This window comes from Lithobates pipiens, unplaced genomic scaffold (genome assembly GCF_037356315.1).
Source record: "Lithobates pipiens isolate NorthernLeopardFrog02 unplaced genomic scaffold, aLitPip1_a1.2 Scaffold_8, whole genome shotgun sequence".
Taxonomy (NCBI): Eukaryota; Metazoa; Chordata; class Amphibia; order Anura; family Ranidae; genus Lithobates; species Lithobates pipiens.
Genome location: NW_027507903.1, coordinates 130,093,947 through 130,118,701, shown reverse-complemented (window position 1 = coordinate 130,118,701; position 24,755 = coordinate 130,093,947). Strand labels below are relative to the sequence as shown.

At 43.8% G+C, this 24,755-nt stretch overlaps 1 protein-coding gene across 1 annotated transcript in view; it reads left to right on the top strand.

Annotated features, from left to right (window-relative positions):
* PAX4 (paired box 4) overlaps nucleotides 1-23,533 on the top strand; it is a 102,196-nt gene extending 78,663 nt beyond the window's left edge. The window contains exons 8-10 of the mRNA XM_077474253.1: nucleotides 667-761; nucleotides 4,276-4,378; nucleotides 23,028-23,533. Of these exons, the coding sequence (XP_077330379.1) occupies nucleotides 667-761; nucleotides 4,276-4,378; nucleotides 23,028-23,305 (476 nt within the window). The 3' untranslated portion in view covers nucleotides 23,306-23,533. The remainder of the gene's footprint in view (nucleotides 1-666; nucleotides 762-4,275; nucleotides 4,379-23,027) is intronic.
* The last annotated feature ends 1,222 nt before the right edge of the window (nucleotides 23,534-24,755 follow it).

The following is a 24,755-nucleotide window of genomic DNA, read 5'->3' as shown; positions in this document are numbered from 1 at the left end:
GTAAACCCTACAGACCAAGACTGGGATGCCATTAAAGTTCAAGTGTGTGTAAACTCACTGTCTTTGTGGCGTTATGTAATCTATGAACAGTGCTTACAGACTGTAAATGGGGACTTGTCTGTTTTGCCAAGTCCAGTAGGAAGAGTTTCAGTATTCAAATGCTTTCCACTGGACTTGGCAAAACAGTCAAGCATTAGTGTACACTTCAGGAGTGCATGCTTATGCTGTTGAATAAACACCACTTGTAGTCATAGGAGTTGTGCTCCAGTTCAAGCTGTACTGGTTGCAGTCAGAGGCAGGTGGGACTTGGGCATTGTACAAATGCTCATATATTCTTACCGTTCTTCCACTGGATTTTTCATTCTCACCTATATTTCTTTGTCCATGAAATGACCTGCCACCAAAAAGTCCTCCAGCCAATGGTAGGCATGTGGTTAAGAATGGCTTATGCCACGTACACACGACCAGACTTTTTCCGGCAGAAAAGGTTCCGACGGACTTGCCCACACACAAACGGACCAATTTATTTTTTAGAGTAATGCATTCCAGTTGCACTTTGAAATGACCAGATTGTGGTAAAAGCGACTTTACTGTAACATCTCATTCTGTCAATGTAACTGTAATGGGTATGGTGCTTAGATGCAGTTGTCTTATGTTTCTTTACAGGTTCTCGATGTGAAGTGATGTTTCCGCCTTTTAGAAGTCTAACACTTGGTTTTACACCCTATTCCTCAATGTTGAACAGTTGTCTGTCACCTCAGGTAATAAAAGTTTGCAAAACGTATTATCTATTAAAACTTAGATTCTTAGCTGAGATGCACACAAACTTTACCATTGCTCATCCCCTTCAGAAAATGCAAAATGCCTGGTTATTCTGTTGACCCAATGGCTTCAGTACTTTCATGGTCACTGGTATGAAACTGGTATGAAAATAGTGTGTAGATCATAGGTCAGAAGTCTTTATTGTACACAGGAAGTTTTTTCCATGCAATCCAGCAGGCTGAATGAAAATAAAAACGCACAGAACACATCCGCTGTTAGTGTGCCAATCTCCTCGCTGGGCTATTGTGTTCTGACAGGGGGACTGCCCACTCCCCCACAGCCATTGGCTATGAGCACTGATCGGTATTCTGGTTTTCCAGGATCATTCGACAGAAGCTGGTCATGAGACCGGTTTCTGTCGGACGAGGAGCTGTGCACACGTGCTGAAAGTCAGCCAACCATTTTTGCCCGATTTTTGGCCCATGTGTACCCGGCTTAAGGGTGGCTGAATACAAGAATAGGCACAAGGAGAAAGGGCAGCAGTCAAAGATCCTGCACAGAGGCAAATTTTCTCATTCAAATACTGCACAGTTGTGGAAAAAATACAAAAAGCACACAAAGATTGTGAAGAAATTAATACATGTGCCTCTTTTATTTAGACAATATTTGCTTATCTAGGACTTAGACTTAAAAGAGAAGTATGGGAATCGGTATTACTGCAGATTCATACTTATCTAGGTGGATGCTGCATCTGTCCCCTGGTTCCTCTTCACTGAGAACCGAGCCATCAAACATCACTGATGGCTCAGTTTTCTCAGCTCCCCGAGCAGAGAGCTGCTGCCTGTCAATCAGCAGCTCTCCTGTTCTGCTCTTCCACGCTCACTGGAGCACTGAGCTGTGGAGCGGCTCACTGAGAGGCTGAGATGGCTATCAGTCCAGGCACCTGGTGGATCCAGACTCCCAAAGTCGGGATGACGTGGTGCCTGGACTGATATTGGTGACGTCAGCAGAGAGCGGACTTCAGACCACTCTCTGCTGATAAAGGGTCACCAGAGTGCAAAGCGAATTGTACTCCTGTAACCCATAGGAGAAGCTCATCCATACCAGCTCAGTCTGGACTTCTCCTTTAAAATGTTACTAAACCCGCAACCAGGGCCGTCTTCAATATTGATTGAACCCTGGGCAAAGATTTTAATTGTGCCCCCCCCCCCCCCTCCAGCTAGACTCAAAATTAGTTTACGGCAGCAGATCAGGCAGTGATTGTGATTGGCTGCCAGAGATAACAACTTGGCAGGACTGAGGTGGGTGCAGATGGCAGGACTGAGGTGGGTGCAGAGTGCAAGAGTGAGGGGTGGGTGCAGAGTGCAAGAGTGAGAGGTGGGTGCAGAGTGCAGGACTGAGGTGGGTGCAGAGTGAGGTGGGTGTAGATTGCAAGAGTGGGGTGGGTGCAGAGTGCAGGACTAAGGTGGGTGCAGAGTGAGGTGGGTGCAGATTGCAAGAGTGGGGTGAGGGTGCACAGGGGGGTGGGTGCACAGGGGGGTGGGTGCACAGGGAGGTGGGTGCACAGGGAGGTGGGTGCCGAGTGAGGTGGGTGCCGAGTGAGGTGGGTGCAGAGGGAGGTGGGTGCAGAGGGAGGTGGGTGCAGAGTGAGGTGGGTGCAGAATGGGGTGGGTGCAGAGTGGGGTGGGTGCAGAATGGGGTGGGTGCAGAATGGGGTGGGTGCAGAGTGGGGTGGGTGCAGAGTGGGGTGGGTGCAGAGTGGGGTGGGTGCAGAGTGAGGTGGGTGCAGAATGGGGTGGGTGCAGAGTGGGGTGGGTGCAGAATGGGGTGGGTGCAGAGTGGGGTGGGTGCAGAAGGAGGTGGGTGCAGAGGGAGGTGGGTGCAGAGGGAGGTGGGTGCAGAGGGAGGTGGGTTCACAGCTCTCTTCCCACCCAGATTTCAGGACAGAGTTCCTCTCCAAGGCTGTCCTCCCACAAAGCCCCCCCATTCCAGTACAGAGTTTTCCTCTGTCCCAAGTGCTACTCACAGACACAGCATGTTGTCATCTGATGTCCGTGCAGCGTGCCAGAGTGCCAGACCCAGAAGCAGCTTCCTCTGTGTGGAGTCCCCGCCCCCTTCCTCCTCTTCTCTCATAGAGCAATGTGTATACCCGTAGGATGAGAGAGATGAGCACGTGTGTATTAGAGCCAGCATGCGACCAGCACCAGAGGTGGCCGAACTCCGGTGGGAAGCGCAGGGCCCCCCAACAAGGACAGGGCCCTGGGCAGATGCCCCTTTTGCCCCGCGGTAAAGACGGCCCTGCCCGCAACAGTAAAATCTGTCTGTATATGCAGTAAAGCGTGCTTGTTAGACCCACTGTGGGACCTAAGGGATTAATTCTCTGCATTGTGTATAAAGGCTGTTTGATCCTGTCTCTCTGATCCTTCTATTCTTCCACTATCTCCAAAAAAATAACCTGATATTAACAAAGCCAGGGGACAGGCTGCCCATGCCCAGTTTGTTGTGTATTGCTACAGAGTTTTTTTCTTGGGAGGGTGCATGTGATCAGCACAGGGCCAATCAGACTGTCCAGACATGTCCAAACAGAGGAAAACTCCTCCTACAAGCTTTACTAGGAACTGATAGAAGTCACAAGACTGCTATCTACTGCTAATTAGAAAATATATTTATCAGTTTATATTTACTAAAATTATTGCATGTCCATGTTCTGTGTACCGTGGGAGACCAGATATAGTGAATGCAGGGTCCTGGTTTTAGTAACACTTTAATCTTGAATTACACCTACAATTTTGCCATAAATTAATTGATGGGAATTTTGGGCAAAAAGAACATTAAAGTATAACTAAAGAAAAAACTTTTTTTTTGTTTTGGGTAGAGTGGAGAGGGATTGGAATGCTTGTCTGTTTTTATTGCTGTCTGTGGCCCTGTTAAGGAGATTCACCTTCTCTATTTGTCCTTTTTACCATTATCATTGAAAGTGAAAGTAAAAGAAAATCCCAAATTTTGGATTGTCCCCAGAATGGGGACACTAGTTCTGGTGACCTGGGGGTCCTCAAGGAATTCGCTTAATTTGCAGGAATTTCCTCTCACTTCCTGTTTAGCTATGGGACAGGAAGTGAAGGGAAATCTCTGTAATGGGACAAAGCTGGAAAAAAAATCTGACAGGGGTTATAACCCTCCCTTACTCTATCCAAAATGTAAAAATATATAGTTCTAATTGAAGGGCAAGCTGAAGTGACTGCCCATGGGCCTCACAAATGAAAAGTTTAGCAAAACATACATGTAGTTTTAGCTTTATTTTGAAAAAGGGAACACGTACGTGAGCCTAATTATAGTGGCAAAATACCACATACATATTTGCCCTAAATTGAAGTCATCAGGGAAGTAAGTAAATGTGTCCTCCAGGTAGAAGAGGTTAGAAGATATTGTGAATTTGCCAAACATACTGTGCTCACCAACACTATATATAATAACTGTCTTTGTAATGCACCCCATATTCCTGCTTTTTCATAGAGAGAGTCAACAGTGAATACTGCATCCTTTGGACCAGACAGAATCTCACCATATAAGTGTCACCCTAGTGCTTCCCCACCATTCACAGGAGAAGAGGCTCCAAGTAAGTTGTGCATGATGAGAAATAGAGGCTTGTGAAAACCAAGCCCATCTAGCATGTGCTGAAATGTATCTAGTAATAGTGGAAGGGGCTTAATAGACCCGTGTTTATAGCAGCAAATAAGAAAGAGAAAATCTGAAGTTCAAGAACAACACGGAATTATTTGAGGATATCAGTTTTGGCTATATAATGTTAAGCTTTTGAAGCTAACTTAAATCATTAAATAAAATGAAACACTTTCAGTAAAACAAGGAAAGCATTCTTTTCTGACTGCAGTAGACACCAATCAGCATTGACATTACTGAAATCTTAGCCCTTGTACACACGGTCGGACATTCCGACGGAAAATGTCCGATCGGACCGCGTTGTCGCCAGTGGCGTAACCAGAACCTTCAGGGCCCCGATGCAGGAAACCATGGCGCCCCCCCCCCCCCCGACCTCCGGACAGGGCTCTTTTCTCTGAGCCCAATGGTGGAACACCAGGGCCCAGTCCCAAGTGGGTGGCCGCATATAAAGGAACCGATTTAAAAAACATCAATTACAGCCACTGTGCCCATCAAACGCCACCACTGTACCATCAAATGTCACTACTGTGCCCATCAAATGTCACTACTGTGCCCATCAAACTCTGCCGCTGTGCCATCAAACTCTGCCGCTGTGCCCATCAAGCTCTGCCGCTGTGCCCATCAAATGCCACCGCTGTGCCCATCAAATGCTGCCAGTGTACCCATTAAATGCTGCCACTGTGCACATCAAATGCCGCTACTGTGCACATCAAATGCTGTTGGTGTGCCCATCAAATGCTGCCACTGTGAATCCCCACCGCCCGCTCGCTGTCTGCCCGCCACTTACCCTGTCTTGGTGGGGCGGCGGGTAACGGCCATGAGCGGGGTCCTCCATGCATCTCCTGCCATCCTCATCTCCCGTCCTCTCCTCCTGATGGGCGTCCAATAGCTGTGTCTATTGTTTCAGCCAATCGGGTGATGGGTAACAGACCCGCACACCTGATTGGTGGAGAGGCTCACACGCACATACAAGCATGTTCACACACACACACGCACATACAAGCATGCTCACACACACACAAGCATGCTCACACGCACATACAAGCATGTTCACACACACACGCACATACAAGCATGCTCACACACACACACGCACATACAAGCATGCTCACACACACATACAAGCATGCTCGCACACACACACAAGCATGCTCACACACACACACACACACACACACAAATACAGTAGCTAGTCTTATTAAAAAAAAACGGCAGACATTTACCTTGGCTCTTCCTGCCGGGCACTGCACTCTAGGGGGAGACAAAGAGCACACACTGTGCTTTCACTAAAGGCTAATGTGAGGAGCTCCCGCACAGTGCCGATTTCAGTTCGGCTGATGATCGGGGAGCTCCTCTCAGCCTCCCCTCCTATGGAAGAGTACAGGGGGCCTTCAAGGGCCCCCTGCAGCAAGGGGCCCGGTTGCCATGGCGATCTTGGCGACCCCTATAATTCCGCCACTGGTTGTCGCATAATCCGACTGTGTGTGAGCACCATCGGACTGTTTCAGTCGGGATATCCGACCGACAAAGTTTTAGAGCTGGGCTATAAAACTTTCCGACAACATGATCCGATCATACTTTGTCCAATTGTGTGTAGAGAATTCCGATCAGACAAAGTGCCCCGCATGCTCAGATCAAATTCCTAGACCAAAGCTATTGGATACTAGCCTGAACATAGTCCCGTTGTAATGAAATAATGTTACGTACGATCGGATTTTCCGACAACTTTGTCCGACCGTGTGTATGCAACACAAATTTCGGACAAAATCCGTCGGACAAAATCCGACGGATTTTGTTGTCGGAATGTCCGACCGTGTGTACAAGGGCTAACAAATACAAGATAGGATTTGGTTGGTTGTTATAGATACTGCAACTGTTGTGTTGTATTTTGGATGTTTATTTATTGTATTTGTGTTCACTATATTATACTGACTGACAGCACAACTTATGCATAATGCAACAATAAATACTCCTACTGCATTACAGTATCTCACAAAAGTGAGTACACCCCTCACATTTTTGTAACTATTTCACGGTCTTTATCTCACGCCCAATTTTGTTGAGAGGGAGCACATATTCATCTCCCTATTCAATCCATTCAGGTAACATTTGAATCTTAACACTCCAACACATACTTTTAGTTTGGCTTTCTCCAAATGTCCTTACACATCCACCTTAGTGTTGTTCACTCAGACATCACTCCATATATATTTTACTTTTTTTATACTTTTTGCCATTTCCTTCACTGTCCTTCAGTCTGCAAGTCTGTGCCAGCACTGAACCATGTTGGTTAATGTATATTTATATGCATACTATATACAGTATCTCACAAAAGTGAGTACACCCCTCACATTTTTGTAAATATTTCATTATATCTTTTCATGTGACAACACTGAAGAAATTCCACTTTGCTACAACGTAAAGTAGTGAGTGTACAGCTTATATAACAGCGTAAATTTGCTGTCCCCTCAAAATAACTTAACACACAGCCATTAATGTCTAAACCGCTGGCAACAAAAGTGAGTACACCCCTAAGTGAAAATAATTGGGCCCATTTAGCCATTTTCCCTCCCCGGTGTCATGTGACTCGTTAGTGTCACAAGGTCTCAAGTGTGAATGGAGAGCAGGTGTGTTAAATTTGGCGTTATCCCTCTCACTGTCTCATACTGGTCACTGGAGGTTCAACATGGCACCGCATGGCAAAAAACTCTGAGGATCTGAAAAAAATAATTATTGCTCTATATAAAGATGGCTTGGGCTATAAGAAGATTGCTAAGACCCTGAAACTGAGCTGCAGCACGCTGGCCAAAATCATACGGCAGTTTAACAGGACAGGTTCCACTCAGAACATGCCTCGCCATGGTCCACCAAAGAAGTTGAGTGCACGTGCTCAGCATCATATACAGAGGTTGTCTTTGGGATATAGACGTATGAGTGCTGCCAGCATTGTTGCAGAGGTTGGAGGGGTGGGGGGGTCAGCCTGTCAGTGCTCAGACCATACGCCGCACACTGTATCATATTGGTCTGCATGGCTGTTGTCCCAGAAGGAAGCCCCTTCTAAAGATGATGCACAAGAAAGTCCACAAACAGTTTGCTGAAGACAAGCAGACTAAGGACATGGATTACTGGAACCATGTCCTGTGGTTTGATGAGACCAAAATAAGCTTATTTGGTTCAGATGCTGTCAAGCGTGTGTGGCGGCAACCAGGTGAGGAGTACGAAGACAAGTGTGTCTTGCCTACAGTCAAGCATGGTGGTGGGAGTGTCATGGTCTGGGGCTGCATGAATGCTGCCGACACTGGGTAGCTACAGTTCATTGAGGGATCCATGAATGCCAACATGTACTGTGACATACTGAAGCAGAGCATATTTCCCTCCCTTCAGAGACTGGGCCGCAGGGCAGTATTCCAACATGATAACGATCCCAAACACACCTTCAAGATGACCACAGCCTTGCTAAAGAACCTGAAAGTAAAGGTGATGGACTGACCAAGCATGTCTCCAGACCTAAACCCTATTAAGTATCTGTATAGCATCCTTAAACGGAAGATGGAGGAGTGCAAGGCCTCTAACATCCACCAGCTCATTTTATTTTATTGGTGTACTCACTTTTGTTGCCAGAAGTTTAGACATTAATAACTGTGTGTTGAGTTATTTTATGTGGACAGCAAATTTCCACTGTTATACAAGCTGTACACTCACTACTTTACATTGCAGCAAAGTGTCATTTCTTCAGTGTTGTCACATGAAGTCCATATATATGAAAATAAAGTGCTCGTTCTCATGCTCCATGACTTTCAATTAATGCTTGATGAGTGTTTAAAATGCTGCAAAATAATTGCAGTAGCAACTAAACCTCTCCAATATGGATCATGAGTGTCAAAACCATGCCATAATAATAGACATGTATGACTATAATAGGTTATAACATTCAACTAAGTGCTATGTTTCGCTTCTTCAGGAGTTTGAAAAAACATTCTAAGGACAGAAAGAGGCAATCAGTAATTATGACAGTTGTAATGATATATAGCATATGTATAAAGTCTTAAATTATGCGTAGAACACCAGGACTGCACCCAGAGGCGGCCATATCCTATGACGCCTTTGTTGATACCCACTAAACAAAGCACACTTGATCTACATTTAGCACTTACAGGATCACAAGCTACAAATTTTCCTTTGGTAGCGACCCAAATTCCTCATGCGTAGAATTAAACATTATTAATCTCACTCCATACTCCTTTTCACAGGATGATCTTGACCACTTGAAATATGGATTACGTTTTTGCCCAACATTTCAGTTGGACAAGTATGATACCATTAAAGATGTTTATTTACCAGAAAATTAACCTACAAATTTCTGTTTGATCATGATCGCATAAGTTCCAAACAGGATAGGGAACTTTTGGAAAACATTAAACATTTTTTTAGTGCTGAGATGTGAGTAGCTGAGAACGCTCACAGCTGATTGCGCTCGGATGCCTGGCTGATTCACTGATGGCGGGTTGACTGATGTCTGTCAGTGCTCCATTCCCTCTGCTTCATGCTACACTGAGTATCAATAGCAGTACATTGAAGGCTGAATGAGCTGTGATCGAGCTGCGACAGAGTTGTGTCCTTCTCTGCTGTCTGAGCTGAGCTGACTGAGTCTGAGCTGGGAGGACAGAGCCCATTCCCCCTCTCCCTCCATGTTGTTCTATCCGCTGTCTTACCTGCACTGTATGCTCTGTGATAAAAGTTGTGGGCTGTCAGCTCCCTGTCTACCTGTACCCCGGAAGGTCTTTGGATCCCTGTGCTGGAAGATTTTTCCCCTTTGATCCACCTGCATTCTACATCCTGCATCCAAGAGGTCCTTTTTTTTTTGCTGCCATCACAAGATAAATGTTTTGTTGGGGTGGCTGGCTGGCTTTTTTCTTCTCTCCCTCCTTCTGCCTGTCATGTCTAAAAGCAAGGAGGGTAAAGGCGCAACATCTACTACTTCTACAAAACTTTCTTCAAATCCTGGAGGATTAGGGAGCTCAGGAGTAGTTCCCCTTTGGCTTCCTCTCAATCTAGAGCTACTACAAGAGCCAAAATCACACAAGGAAATGCTGCCCACCAAGTAGGCACTATTGCATATAAGTATTATTAAAAGTGCCTCCCGCAGAGAGATTGAGCTTGCAAAGGCTGATACCTCTGCGGCAGAAGCCATATACATTCAGAACTCATTGCCGGATTCTCAACAGGAACGGCTCTCATCATTTCCAAAATTCCAAATACAACCCCACAGCACAGGACACATCAAGGCAGGGACCAGCATGGAAATACCCCCTGTATGACCGTACTGCCTGCTCAGAAACTTGCACGTGCACCTGACCTACCTAGGACCCCCTGGGCTGGGCAGTTCGCACAAGTGCCTGTCTGTGCTCTGTGGTGTGCAATGCCCCCTGTTGCAGAAAAAACAGCAGGCAGCGCTGGGGGGAGCTCAGCTGACCAGCTGACCTATAGTGTGTGTAGGCGGCTATGTGGCCCGAACAGGAGGAGGGTCAGTGCAGTGCATTGGTGCCGCCCATTCGCAGTGCTGTGTCAGTGCCACATGATGATGTATATATCCTTCTCCTCTTCTCCCTCTCCCTCCAGCAGCTGAAGCGACACAAGAGGGAGAGGGAGACTGAGACCCCCCCCCCCCCCATCAGCGGCAGTGCCACTGCCAGTAGTAGCACGCAGTGCTTGTGCTGAAGCCTGGCCTGACAACAAGTGACTGAGAGACAGTGCACCCCCTCGGCCTGCGCCCCCAGTGGGCGCCAGTCTCGCCAATAGCACAGTACGTAATATATAAATATTCCTGCGCTACCATGTAAAAAGTATCAAAAAAATTAACTGCTGCAGACACCGAATGTGGATCAAACCGTATCTACTACAAATAGTATTAGATTAATAAGGTGGTGTTGCGCTGTTCTACAGAGTAATAAGATAGGATAAAAAATTATGAAAATGTGGGAGATACGTTACTATAATCCGCAGTCCTGGTAAAGAGCCAGTAGTTGCAGAATGCAACAGATATAGGAAAGCAAGGAATGTAGTAAAATTAGAGTATAGATTAAAGTAAAATATGTTCCTGTACACAAAGAAGTATCAGTATATTCACCTTACTATTAAAGTGCTACGTGACATCAGAAAAAAAAGATCACATCGTACAAAAAATGCAAAATACCATCTGTGCAAATAATGCAAATGTAAACAGTAAAAAGTCTGTGCAAAAATCCGTAATAAAGTGCAAAGTGAATGATATAAAACAAAAATACAATAATATGTATATAATACACTAAGGGGGTGTATAAATAGTGATATCATGCAAAAAAGAACAAAATTCATACGTTCTGTGAACCTAACCTGTGCAAATTAGGACAAAGAACAGTGTAGCAGCTGATATATAAATTAATATCACACAGATAAATTAAATACGTGAAAATCCAACAAAAAATGTTGTCATGCAAACACACATTGACAGGTAGTGGCCCCTTACCTTGCTACACTATGGTACGCCCCTCTTTTTTGATTTACTCTTGCTCCCACTGAGAGACAAAGACGTAAAAGAGAAATAAGGACCCATTGTGATAACTATCCAGGGATATGGGGATTGTTTTGTGTATATGCGGTTACCTCCTTACCGCAAGGTAAGGGGCCAATACCTATCAGTGTGTGTTTGCACGAAGTGAAGAAACACCTGGATGCTTTCACATTTTTTGGAATTGTTGCACATTTTAAATATTTGCACAGCGAAGCACTTGCACTTTGGAAGATTTGCACTAGATGCATGGTTGAACGTTAATATATGTATATGCCGATTCACGCATAGAAGATTTTTTTTGGATAAATAGACTATCATTTATTTCTATTTTATTTTTTGTTGGATTTTTACGTATTTAATTTATCTGTGTGATATAAATTTATATATCAGCTGCTACACTGTTGTTTGAATTAATTTGCAAAGGTTAGGTTCACAGAACGTATGAATTTTTTTTTTTTTTGCATGATATCATTATTTATACACCCCCTTAGTGTATTATATACATATTATTGTATTTCTTTTTATATCATTCACTTTGCACTTTATTACGGATTTTTGCACGGACTTTTTATTGTTTACATTTGCATTGTTTGCACAGATGATATTTTGCATTTTTTTGCACTATATGATATGTTTTTTCTGATGTCACGTAGCACTTTAATAGTAGGGTGAAGATACTGATACTTCTTTGTGTACAGGATCGTATTATACTTTAATCTGAATGGGGTGGGTGCAGAAGGAGGTGGGTGCAGAGTGGGGTGGGTGCAGAGTGGGGTGGGTGCAGAGTGGGGTGGGTGCAGAGTGAGGTGGGTGCAGAGTGGGGTGGGTGCAGAGGGAGGTGGGTGCAGAGGGAGGTGGGTGCAGAGTGAGGTGGGTGCAGAGTGAGGTGGGTGCAGAGTGAGGTGGGTGCAGAGGGAGGTGGGTTCACAGCTCTCTTCCCACCCAGATTTCAGGACAGAGTTCCTCTCCAAGGCTGTCCTCCCACAAAGCCCCCCCATTCCAGTACAGAGTTTTCCTCTGTCCCAAGTGCTACTCACAGACACAGCATGTTGTCATCTGATGTCCGTGCAGCGTGCCAGAGTGCCAGACCCAGAAGCAGCTTCCTCTGTGTGGAGTCCCCACCCCCTTCCTCCTCTTCTCTCATAGAGCAATGTGTATACCCGTAGGATGAGAGAGATGAGCACGTGTGTATTAGAGCCAGCATGCGACCAGCACCAGAGGTGGCCGAACTCCGGTGGGAAGCGCAGGGCCCCCCAACAAGGACAGGGCCCTGGGCAGATGCCCCTTTTGCCCCGCGGTAAAGACGGCCCTGCCCGTAACAGTAAAATCTGTCTGTATATGCAGTAAAGCGTGCTTGTTAGACCCACTGTGGGACCTAAGGGGTTAATTCTCTGCATTGTGTATAAAGGCTGTTTGATCCTGTCTCTCTGATCCTTCTATTCATCCACTATCTCCAAAAAAATAACCTGATATTAACAAAGCCAGGGGACAGGCTGCCCATGCCCAGTTTGTTGTGTATTGCTACAGAGTTTTTTTCTTGGGAGGGTGCATGTGATCAGCACAGGGCCAATCAGACTGTCCAGACATGTCCAAACAGAGGAAAACTCCTCCTACAAGCTTTACTAGGAACTGATAGAAGTCACAAGACTGCTATCTACTGCTAATTAGAAAATATATTTATCAGTTTATATTTACTAAAATTATTGCATGTCCATATTCTGTGTACCGTGGGAGACCAGATATAGTGAATGCAGGGTCCTGGTTTTAGTAACACTTTAATCTTGAATTACACCTACAATTTTGCCATAAATTAATTGATGGGAATTTTGGGCAAAAAGAACATTAAAGTATAACTAAAGAAAAAACTTTTTTTTTGTTTTGGGTAGAGTGGAGAGGGATTGGAATGCTTGTCTGTTTTTATTGCTGTCTGTGGCCCCGTTAAGGAGATTCACCTTCTCTATTTGTCCTTTTTACCATTATCATTGAAAGTGAAAGTAAAAGAAAATCCCGAATTTTGGATTGTCCCCAGAATGGGGACACTAGTTCTGGTGACCTGGGGGTCCTCAAGGAATTCGCTTAATTTGCAGGAATTTACTCTCACTTCCTGTTTAGCTATGGGACAGGAAGTGAAAGGAAATCTCTGTAATGGGACAAAGCTGGAAAAAAAATCTGACAGGGGTTATAACCCTCCCTTACTCTATCCAAAATGTAAAAATATATAGTTCTAATTGAAGGGCAAGCTGAAGTGACTGCCCATGGGCCTCACAAATGAAAAGTTTAGCAAAACATACATGTAGTTTTAGCTTTATTTTGAAAAAGGGAACACGTACGTGAGCCTAATTATAGTGGCAAAATACCACATACATATTTGCCCTAAATTGAAGTCATCAGGGAAGTAAGTAAATGTGTCCTCCAGGTAGAAGAGGTTAGAAGATATTGTGAATTTGCCAAACATACTGTGCTCACCAACACTATATATAATAACTGTCTTTGTAATGCACCCCATATTTCTGCTTTTTCATAGAGAGAGTCAACAGTGAACAGTGAATCGTATTATACTTTAATCTATACTCAAATTTTACTACATTCCTTGCTTTCCTATATCTGTTGCATTCTGCAACTACTGGCTCTTTACCAGGACTGCGGATTATAGTAACGTATCTCCCACATTTTCATCATTCTTTATCCTATCTTATTACTCCGTAGAACAGCGCAAGAACACCTTCTTAATCTAATAGCACGGTACGGCCCTGGTCTCAATCCAACCCTACATATGTCTCTGCTGTAATGAATGTAGAAGGGGAGGTGTTCAATCATGCTAGCCCTATTATTTCTATTTTTAAGTTTTATTATCAAGATTTGTATACTTCCAGGGCTGACTATACCCCAGCAGAGCTATCTAGTTACTTGGCCAGTATTAATCTTCTGGTTATCTCAATAGAAGACAGAGAAATTCTTAATCCTCCACTCACTTTACTGGAAGTCGAAAGTGCGGTGGCTAGTTTCCCTAACTCCAAAGCCCCAGGGATTGATGGTCTCCCTATAGAGATCTATAAAAAAATATAATAAAAAGATGTTTCCCACCCTCCTTCCAGATACTATGGATCAATCTGTAATAGTAGTCATACCCAAAAAGGATGAAAACCTGCTACATCCTGAATCTTACAGAGCAAGCTCTTTATTATCCACAGACGTTAAAATTCTTGCCAAGATACTTGCTACTAGACTAAATAAGGTTGTTAAACATATTATTCATTCAGATCAGGTAGGATTCATGCCCAATAAGTGAACCGAACTTAATCAGGCGTGCATACTTAAACAGGCAGGTCCTGGCTTCGGGCCATTCAAATCGTGCCTTTTTGGCATTAGACGCAATCAAGCCCTTCGATAGTGTTGAATGGACATATTTGTGGGCCATTCTTGAAAAATTTGGGCTTGGCTCTGGTTTTTGAAAGTGAGTGCGGTTGTTATATACTACTCCGGTGGCATTGGTTAGGGTCAATGGCCTTCAATCTCCTAGTTTTAGGCTTCTCAGGGGTGTCCATTATCACTCTTGCTTTTTGTCCTGGCTATAGAGCCTTTGGCATGTCTTATATGGACCTCTCCCGATGTTACCGGTTTGATTAGAGGAGACATGGAGGAAAGGATATCATTATATGCAGATGATCTTATTTTTTTCTTGAACAACATCTGCTTATTCCTGCTGGCAGTAATGAAATATATTAAGGAGTTTGGCAAGTTCTCCCGGTTAGGCATAAACTGGGAGAAATCCATGTTGATGCCCCTGGATCCCCTTCCAGATTCATTACCATCTACACTCTCTCCTCTTAAGGTTGTGTCAGCTATAAAATATTTGGGTATAACTATGTCTGACTCCCCACAGTCATATATTGCGAATAATATACTTCCATTACTCTTTAGATTTCAAAATGTAAAAGTAAAACCTAGAATAAGCTCCCCTTTTCGTTAATAGGTTGTATCAATCTAATTAAGATGATATGGATGCCCCAACTTCTTTATTTTTTACACAATGCCCCAATCTGGATACCCATACAGATTTTTATCAAGATTAACACCATATTTAGGCAATTAATATGGCGTAACAAAACCGGCGGCATTAAAATGGAGACTTTACAACATTCCAAAAATGCAGGTGGTCTGCCAGTTCCTAATCCAAGGTTATACTTTCTGCATCCCAACTACAGCACTTTGCTGGATGGGAGTCTGAGCAGATACCCCTTCATGCTTGACGATTATTTTTTCATGCATTAAAGGGTATACTACCACTCTGTTTTAGATGATGCAAGAGGGGGGTGTCTCACTTGCTGATATGCCTACCTGCACATTAATGTGTAAAATATGGGATACAGTTACAAAAATACCCTACCAGATACAAAAATTTTGGCTCTTAGAGGCTTTCAGAGATGGAGGAAATTAGGAATAACAACTCTAGCTCAGTTATATGAGAACGGCGTACTTAAATCTTTTGAAGACCTAAGGGCAGAGTTTTCTCTACAATCTAATTGGTTCTATCAATTCCTTCAACTAAGACACGCTTTACATGCCCAATTCTCTTCTGCTAAGATATTTTTCCCCCTATCCTTGTTCTTGATAAGATAGTACAGGCAGGGTCAATAAAAGGTCTCACCTCTGGTACATATAGGGTCTTGTCAGGTAGGTTCCTACCCACTCTAGGGCCGGCTGGGAAAAAGATATCGGCTCTATTCCTGAGGAGGTCTGGGAAGATATACTCTGTTCCTCTCCCCGGGTGTGTCTGTCTCCATCACACAGACTGACACAGATTTTTATCCTTCATAGAGTCTATAGAACTCCCCAATTTCTATATGCAATCGGACTGAAATATGAGCCAGCCTGTGCTAGATGTGGTAATACAGGTACGCCAATACATCTTTTACGGCGGTGTACGAAACTCCAAAGATATTGGGCAGAGGTAATTGATACCTTAAACTGGCTATTGGATATTAACATTCCAATTAAACCACTTATATGTCTTCTGGGTTATTGCGATAAATCTATTTATACCTCCTCTATTTGTAACACAATAAAACGCTCACTTTTTGTAGCTCGTAGACAGATTACTCTTATGTGGACCTCTCCCTATCCACCGACTGTACCCAAGTGGATTATCCTTTTTGAAAAACTTACATACTCCTTAAGGAATTTCATGAGTAAGTTTGATGCTACTTTGTCAAGATGGCTTCACTCCATGGCCTAAGTACCATGTAAATCAATAGGTACTATGCACTTTGTAATATTGGATACTGTTTTTTGTCCTTTTTTTTTCATTTTTTGGGGTTTGTGTTTGGTTTAATGTGATTTTATTTGTATTGTCTTAATGTTGTTTGGATATAAAAAATAAAAAAGGATCTGATTAAAAACAAAAAAAACAAAAAAAAAATTTCACTATGGAGGAATTTCGGGCAGTCATAGATCTCATTCTCCTCTTGAAGGAGAGTGAGAGCTCTGGACTCACGACATCCATCATAGATACCGAAGAATTTTTGATGGCTGATGGCTACTATCAGTGACATGAAGCATCTAGTGTTGGATCCTATTTCTAAGAATTTATCTGTCCAGCAATTGCAATCTATTATCAGGTTACGGAATCATTCGGACCTGGTGATTAAACAAGCGGACAAAGGTGGTAATATTGTACTAATTACCAACAAACAGTATAATCAGATGTGCATGGATATTCTTGCTAACCAGTCCAGGTATCGCAGGATTGCGATCATTTCTACTAAATGTTTCATTAACGAATACAAATCCTTTATGGGAGAGGCTTTTCTCACAGGACTTATCGATCAGGATACCTATACATATCTTAATACTAAATTCCCTCAAACAGCTATGTTTTACTCACTACCTAACATACACAAGGACGCACATGTTCCTCCAGGTAGACCTATAGTATCAGGCATAGGATCACTGACTGAGAATGCCAGTAGGCTTATTTATTTTTTCCTTACCCCAAACGTGATACAGCTACCATCATATGTCCAGGATACTCTTGATCTCCTCAAGCATATTGAGGGCCTAGCGGTCCTTCACGGCGCCCTGCTCGTGACTTTGGATGTGGATGCTTTGTACTCCAGCATACCTCATGAGCAGGTTGTAGGGATGGTATGCACATTCCTCAGAGAGCAGGACTACCATCTTTGGCCTTTTGGTGAATTTCTGTTGAAATTACTATTGTTTATTCTCATGCATAATTGGTTCACATTCAATGGCTCCCACTACCTCCAGATGCAGGGCGTGGCCATGGGCACTTGTTGTGCCCTGGCCTACGCCAATCTGTACCCGGGGAGGGGGAGAGTGACATTTTTTCCAGTGAGGCCCTAGCCAGCCACACCAGCCATGCGTTGGTGTGGCTTAGGTATACTGATGACATATTTATTGTATGGACTTGTACACAACAAGCATTGGACAGCTATTGATCTCCTTAATAACAATACATAAATCTCTAATTCACCTTAAACAGTGATTTGCGTAAAATTTTGTTTCTTTATCTTCTAATTTTCAAAGCCCATGACAATTGTTTGACCACTACACTCTACCGTAAGGAGACTGCTGGGAACACCATACTCCATGCCTCAAGTGCACACTCTACCACACTCATCCGTAGCATTCTCTACGCTCAATACATCAGACTTAGAAAGAATTGTACTCGTGACAGTGATTTCAAATACCATGCAGATCTGCTAAGCGGGCGACTCCTACTGCGTGGTTATTCAAAATCGCTCTTATGCAAGGGCTTTAATAAGCACTTCAGCAATCTAGAAATGCATTACTTTACAAAACTAAGGCTAAGTCGGAGTCTAATCCAACGGTAAAATTTATTACTCAATATTCCTATCAGCAGCATCAATTGAGGGAGGTCTTGGCCAAACACTGGCATATCTTATATGATGATCTAACTCTAAATAAATACATCCTTGATTGCCCTGAAAATGTTTTCAAACGGGCTGTTTCTTTACGTGACAAACTCACCAAGAGCCACTATGCTCCTACATGTGGGCAGGTTACCCAGTAAAAATGGAAAGTAAATTTTTCCACTTTCTTTATTTAACTTATTGACGTTTAAGATGTGCCATTGCACTACCTTAGGCTCCCATAGTTCCATCCTGTGTTGGTGCTTTGCTAACTCTTTGATTCACAGCTATCACATGGTTGATATTAATATGGACTTTTGCTGTGTAGTTTAAACACTCATCAAGGATTAATTGAAAGACACAGAGCACAAGCACTTTATTTTCATATATATGGACTTTTGGAGCACGAGCACTTTATTTATAGTGTTTTACGTTTTAGACATTTATGTTATATATAGTGTTTATTGGATTCATATATTTATATTAGTATTGTTTCCATATATATCAGCACTGCACAGTGTGTTATATATATATATGTTATTCCAATGTGGCTGCAAAAGTGGAAATGCACTTTAAGCTAGGGTAAATTCATATTAAATGTTTTGTAATCCTAAACTGCTAAAATAGCAAAAAGGGTCTGGCTGTAGGCTTGAATAATGAGGCAAGTTAATGTTAACCAGGTGAGTCACTGTCGTAACGCGTGGCTGGTAATTAACCGATAGCTGAGCAGTAGGGATGAGCCGAACACCCCCCTGTTCGGTTCGCACCAGAACCTGTGAACAGACCTAAACTTCGTGTGAACTTTAGAACCCTATTAAAGTCTATGGGACTCGAACGTTCACAATCTAAAGTGCTAATTTTAAAGGGTAATATGCAAGTTACTGTCCTAAAAAGTGTTTGGGGACCCGGGTCCTGCCCCAGGGGACATGGATCAATGCAAAAAAAAGTTTTAAAAACGGACGTTTTTTCAGGAGCAGTGATTTTAATAATGATTAAAGTGAAACAATAAAAGTGTAATATTCCTTTAAATTTCGTAGCTGGGGGGGTATCTATAGTATGCCTGTGAAGGGGCGCATGTTTCTGGTGCTTAGAACTGTCCCTGTACAAAGTGTCATTTGTGCAGGAAAAAAAGTCTTTTAAAATCACTTGCGGCTAAATTGTCGGCTCCCGTAATACAGAGAACACTCAATGAGTGTTCTCTGTATTAGCCGACAATTCATTCATTCATTGATAAAAAATAAAAAAAAAAGCATGGGGGTTAAGGATATTAAGGGGAACCCCGTGTCAAATTTAAAAAACAAATTGACGTGGGGTCCCCCTAAATATCCATAACCAGACCCTTCAGGTCTGATATGGATATTAAGGGGAACCCCGCATCAAATTTTTTTTAAAAATTGACGTGGGGGTCCCCCTAAAAATCCATACCAGACCCTTTATCCGAGCACGCAACCTGGCAGGCCGCAGGAAAAAAGGGGGGGGGGGACAAGAGAGCGGCCCCCCTCCCTCCTGAACCGTAACAGGCCACATACCCTCAACATTGGGAGGATGCTTTGGGGGTCTGTGACCCCTCAAAGCACCTTGTCCCCATGTTGATGAGGACAAGGGCCTCATCCTCACAACCCTGGCCGGTGGTTGTGAGGGTCTGCGGGCGGGGGGCTTATCAGAATCTGGAAGCCCCCTTTAACAAGGGGACCCCCAGATCCCGCCCCCCCTGTTTGAAATGGTAAGGGGGTACAAAAGTACCCCTACTATTTCACAAAGAAAGTGTCAAAATGGTTAAATAAGACAAACACTTTTGAAAAATTCCTTTATTAAAAATAAAAAAAAGATTCCAGCGGTGCTAATCCACTCTTGCTATCCAGCGACGAATCTCTGGGGTCCAGAGATGGATGATCATATCCAGCGACGGGGATCTCTCAGTCCAGCGCTGTCCATACATCTGTCTTCTGTCTCCACTGCGGAGACACTGCGGAGATCCCAGCGCTGACGTTTCTTATATTAGGAGGGCGGGGCCACCCGTCACCTGACCCCGCCCCCTCTGACGCTGGTGAAGGGAGCCAGAGGTTCCCCAGTGACGTATGGGTGACCCCGCCCCCTCTGATGTAACGGAAACCTGCGTTACATCAGAGGGGGCGGGGTCACCCACACGTCACTGGGGAACCCCTGGCTTCCCTCTCCAGCGTCAGAGGGGCGGGGTCAGGTGACGGGTGGCCCCGTCCTCCTAATATAAGAAACGTCAGCGCTGGGATCTCCGCAGTCTCCGCAGTGGAGACAGAAGAAGGATGTATGGACAGCGCTGGACTGAGAGATCCCCCGTCGCTGGATAGCAAGAGTGGATTAGCACCGCTGGAATCTTTTTTTTATTTTTTTTATTTTTAATAAAGGAATTTTTCAAAAGTGTGTTTGTCTTATTTAACCATTTTGACACTTTCTTTGTGAAATGGTAGGGGTACTTTTGTACCCCCTTACCATTTCAAACAGGGGGGGCGGGATCTGGGGGTCCCCTTGTTAAAGGGGGCTTCCAGATTCTGATAAGCCCCCCACCCGCAGAACCTCACAACCACCGGCCAGGGTTGTGAGGATGAGGCCCTTGTCCTCATCAACATGGGGACAAGGTGCTTTGAGGGGTCACAGACCCCCAAAGCATCCTCCCAATGTTGAGGGTATGTGGCCTGGTACGGTTCAGGAGGGAGGGGGGGCGCTCTCTCGTCCCCCCCTCTTTTCCTGCGGCCTGCCAGGTTGCGTGTTCGGATAAAGGGTCTGGTATGGATTTTTAGGGGGACCCCCACGTCAATTTTTTTCTAAATTTGATGCGGGGTTCCCCTTAATATCCATATCAGACCTGAAGGGTCTGGTATGGATATTTAGGGGGACCCCCACGTCAATTTTTTTTTTAATTTGACACGGGGTTCCCCTTAATATCCATGTCAGACCTGAAGGGCCTGGTAATTGAATTTAGGGGAACCCCCACGCTTTTTTTTTTTTTTTTTTTATCAATGAATGAATGAATTGTCGGCTAATACAGAGAACACTCATTGAGTGTTCTCTGTATTACGGGGAGCCGACAATTTAGCCGCAAGTGATTTTAAAAGACTTTTTTTTCCTGCACAAATGACACTTTGTACAGGGACAGTTCTAAGCACCAGAAACATGCGCCCCTTCACAGGCATACTATAGATACCCCCCAGCTACGAAATTTAAAGGAATATTACACTTTTATTGTTTCACTTTAATCATTATTAAAATCACTGCTCCTGAAAAAACGTCCGTTTTTAAAACTTTTTTTTGCATTGATCCATGTCCCCTGGGGCAGGACCCGGGTCCCCAAACACTTTTTAGGACAGTAACCTGCATATTACCCTTTAAAATGAGCACTTTAGATTTCTTCCATAGACTTGTATAGGGTGTTCCGGCTTTTCGAATTTGCTGCGAACAGCCCAAATTGTTCACTGTTCGCTGAACAGGCGAACAGGCAATGTTCTGAGCAATGAAAAAAAAAGCTACTCGTTAAGACCCCTTTCACACCAGGGTGCTTTTCAGGCATTTTAACACTAAAAATAGTGCCTGTAAAGCTCCTAAAAGCGTCTCTCAAGCCAAAAGTCCTGCAAGCAGCATCTTTGGGACGGTGGGGGAGCGGCCTAAAACAGGGGCAGGGGTGAAAAGCACAGCAATAACAGTGGTAGAGCACCGCTAAAACGAGCACAAATCCTCCTCCCACTTTCTCCATAAGCACAAATCACCCCCGCCAAATTTCCCCGTGAGCACAAACCCTTCCCTCAGGACAAATCCCCCCTCTTAACAGAACCCCCCCAAATTTCCCCTCCAAGCACAAATTCCCACAATCATCCTTGTCAGACCCCCCCCCACCCCCCAAAAAATATTTCCCTTACCAACACAAATCCCTTCCAGCACAAATCCTCCCCCACTTTCCATTAGCACAAATCACCCCCCCCCCCGAATTTCCCCATAAGTTCAAACACTTCCCTCAGGACAAATACCCCCTTCTAACAAACCCCCCCAATCTCCCATTCTAGCACAAATCTCAACACTCATCCCTACTAGCAAAAATCTACCCTGTCAGATCCCCTTCCTAGTACAAATCCTGAAAAATATTATTCTTACCTGCACAACCACTGCCACGACCCCCCCAAGACTCAGGAGGAAGAGCTGGAGGGGGGAGAGAGAGCACCTCCTCCCACCTCTGTTCTGCTCTCTGGATTTGGCTTGTGACAACTTGTGCTGAGCTGGCAGGAGTAGTGATGCTGCAGTCACTACTCCTGTCAGTTTGTAGCGGCTGGAAATCTCTGTCCACCCCCAACCACACATGATACCAGTGTCAGGGGCGCCCCCCCCCCTTCTGCCCTCCCATGTCCTGGCCCTGCCTGCATTGCAAGAGATCAATGCCTGGTAAATTTGGGAGGATAGGAATAAGTAGTAATACTTACCCTATTCATCGGCCCCCCTAGGCTTCCTCCCAGTTTCACAACTAATTGCTGGAACTGGCAGCTGAGGAAGAAGGAAAAAGGTTAGTATGACTGCTTATTTCAATACCCCTAGAAAAAACAAGCATGCACGCCTTGGGGGGAGGGGAAGGGGCGCTGTAAGAGTAAGTTTAGATTTGAGTTCAGCTTTAACCTGGGAGGGTAGAGATCAAAACTATAGTTAGGCCTCATGCACACTTCAGCTCAAAAATGCATGTTTTTTACAGGTGTTTTACTTTTTTTTCTCTGTCTCCCCGCCATATTAGCCTATGCATCCATGCACACATAAGCGTTTACAGGAGTTTGGAGATAGGAACGTTTAGAGGCAGATAAAAAAAATCACATGTGCATTCATGAGAGAAACGTTTTGGCAGAAAAAAATGCCAAAACGTACATAAACACATGTAAAAAGTTTATTGATTTTCAATGGCCAGAATAAATTAATATTCTGACCAATGACATCAATGAATGCCCAAATGCTTGCTGCACCTAAATGCACCTGATGCATTTTTTAAGCTGCTTTTCTCCTACCAGGAGAAAAAGGTTTAGAAGAGCCCCAGTGTGCATATGGCCTTATTGTATTTTGTGAAAAAATATCTGTTCCCTAACATATATATAAACTATAATTCATATTGCTATGTATGTTTTTATGCTTTTCTCCAGGATTTTCCTCGGTTTCCTCACCATCATCTCTCGCAACCAATGGCATAAAACCTTCTGATATTTCATTAAATGCAGAACTACCTAGCTTAGATAGCATACCACTTCATGCCTCCATGGCGAGACATCCACTATCTTTTCCTGTTCACCACAGTGTCCCGATGCCTAAGAGTTACCCAGTATCACTACTAAATATGGATACTTATGGATTCCAGAGAAACCATCACAACGAGCAGCCAGCATGGACATTTGAAGGATTATACTCTGGTTATAACTACTAAAATCAGGAGAAAAAAACACATTCTGGCTACTGTATAAACACATCTCATCAGCCAAAGGGTTTGTAAAGCCTAGTACACGCAATGAGATTATCGGACAAAGTATCGCCCATTTTTTTTGCATGCTAGTCTCCATATCGAAAATGAAGAGGTTACAAAGGTTACAAAAATTCTCGTACAACAGAATAAAACTTCTGTAATGTATTGTTATATATTTTCAGATGAAAACTGTACTGATTAAAATAAAATTGTACGATCTGGTATCGTATGAGAAAAGTTTTCATGTTTGTCCCTGTGGATAATTTTGGACAAAAGCTGTGTATTAACGATCAGATTATCATACAATCACTTTGAAAGGGGTATTTCTTGTACCATTTTCTGATCCTGTGTACTAGGCTTAATATTGAGTCCGTTTGTTCATTTCCTAATCTTTAGTAGGTCAAATCAACATTTGTTTTCGGCCGCAAACTGCATTTAAATTTTCTGAGAATTTTAGAACAAATTTTCCCAAAAATTTTTGTTCAAAATTCTATCCATCTATGGCCTACTTAAGTGTGCATGCGGCAATGCCTGATTATCTCCTAGTGTTGCCCCTTCCTCTCCCAGTGCAGCTGTACAGCAGATGACAGGAGGAGCATATCAAGACTCTTAACAGGAACAGGGGGAGAGAGGATTAGGGCACAGGACACCCTTAGGCAAATGCAATAGCAACTAGCCAGAGTCCTTGGACAAAAAAATAGAACAAGGCAAACAGCAATACAGAAAAGGGGCCTTTAAGCTCAATGCAGCAATCTGTATTTCATAGCAACTGCTGTCCCCTATAGCAACAACTTTACTCACAGTATCCCACTGTAGAGCCTCAAGCTTAGCTCACTGCCACTTGCTGTATTGTTCAAGCTTCACCCACAGCTACCTGTCGGATTCCTCAGACTCACAGCTACCCGAATGGATCCCTCAAGCTTTACTCACAGCTACCCGCTGTACTTTGTGGATGAGTTCTCTCCTGAAGCTTTCCCACTTACTTCACAGTCCCTGGCTGATGAAGCGTCTGCTCTGGTACTCCTTCAGAACTCCATCCCTTTCCAAAAAAAGGAGTAGAAAAGACCAGCCTTGTGCATTATCCTTAGAATTATTAGAAAGCAAATAAAAAATACTCACAAGCATGTGAAAGTAAACCACAATATAGAAGCCTTAAAGGATGGCAATGGGTCTAATAGCCACAGTCTCCAGATGACGAAAGGTAGGACGTAGAAACCACTGCAGGCTGATGCGTTTAGAAGCATAACCTTCTTCCTCAGAGGAAGCCTGCGGTGGTTGCTTTCTAAGGATAATGCACAAGGCTGGTGCGCCCTCTCTTTTCTACTCCTTTTTTGACTGTTAGGATACCCCCATTCTGGAGGCAACAAGGCCTGAGTCATTATCCATCTTGAACTGTAGATTGCCTGATCAACAT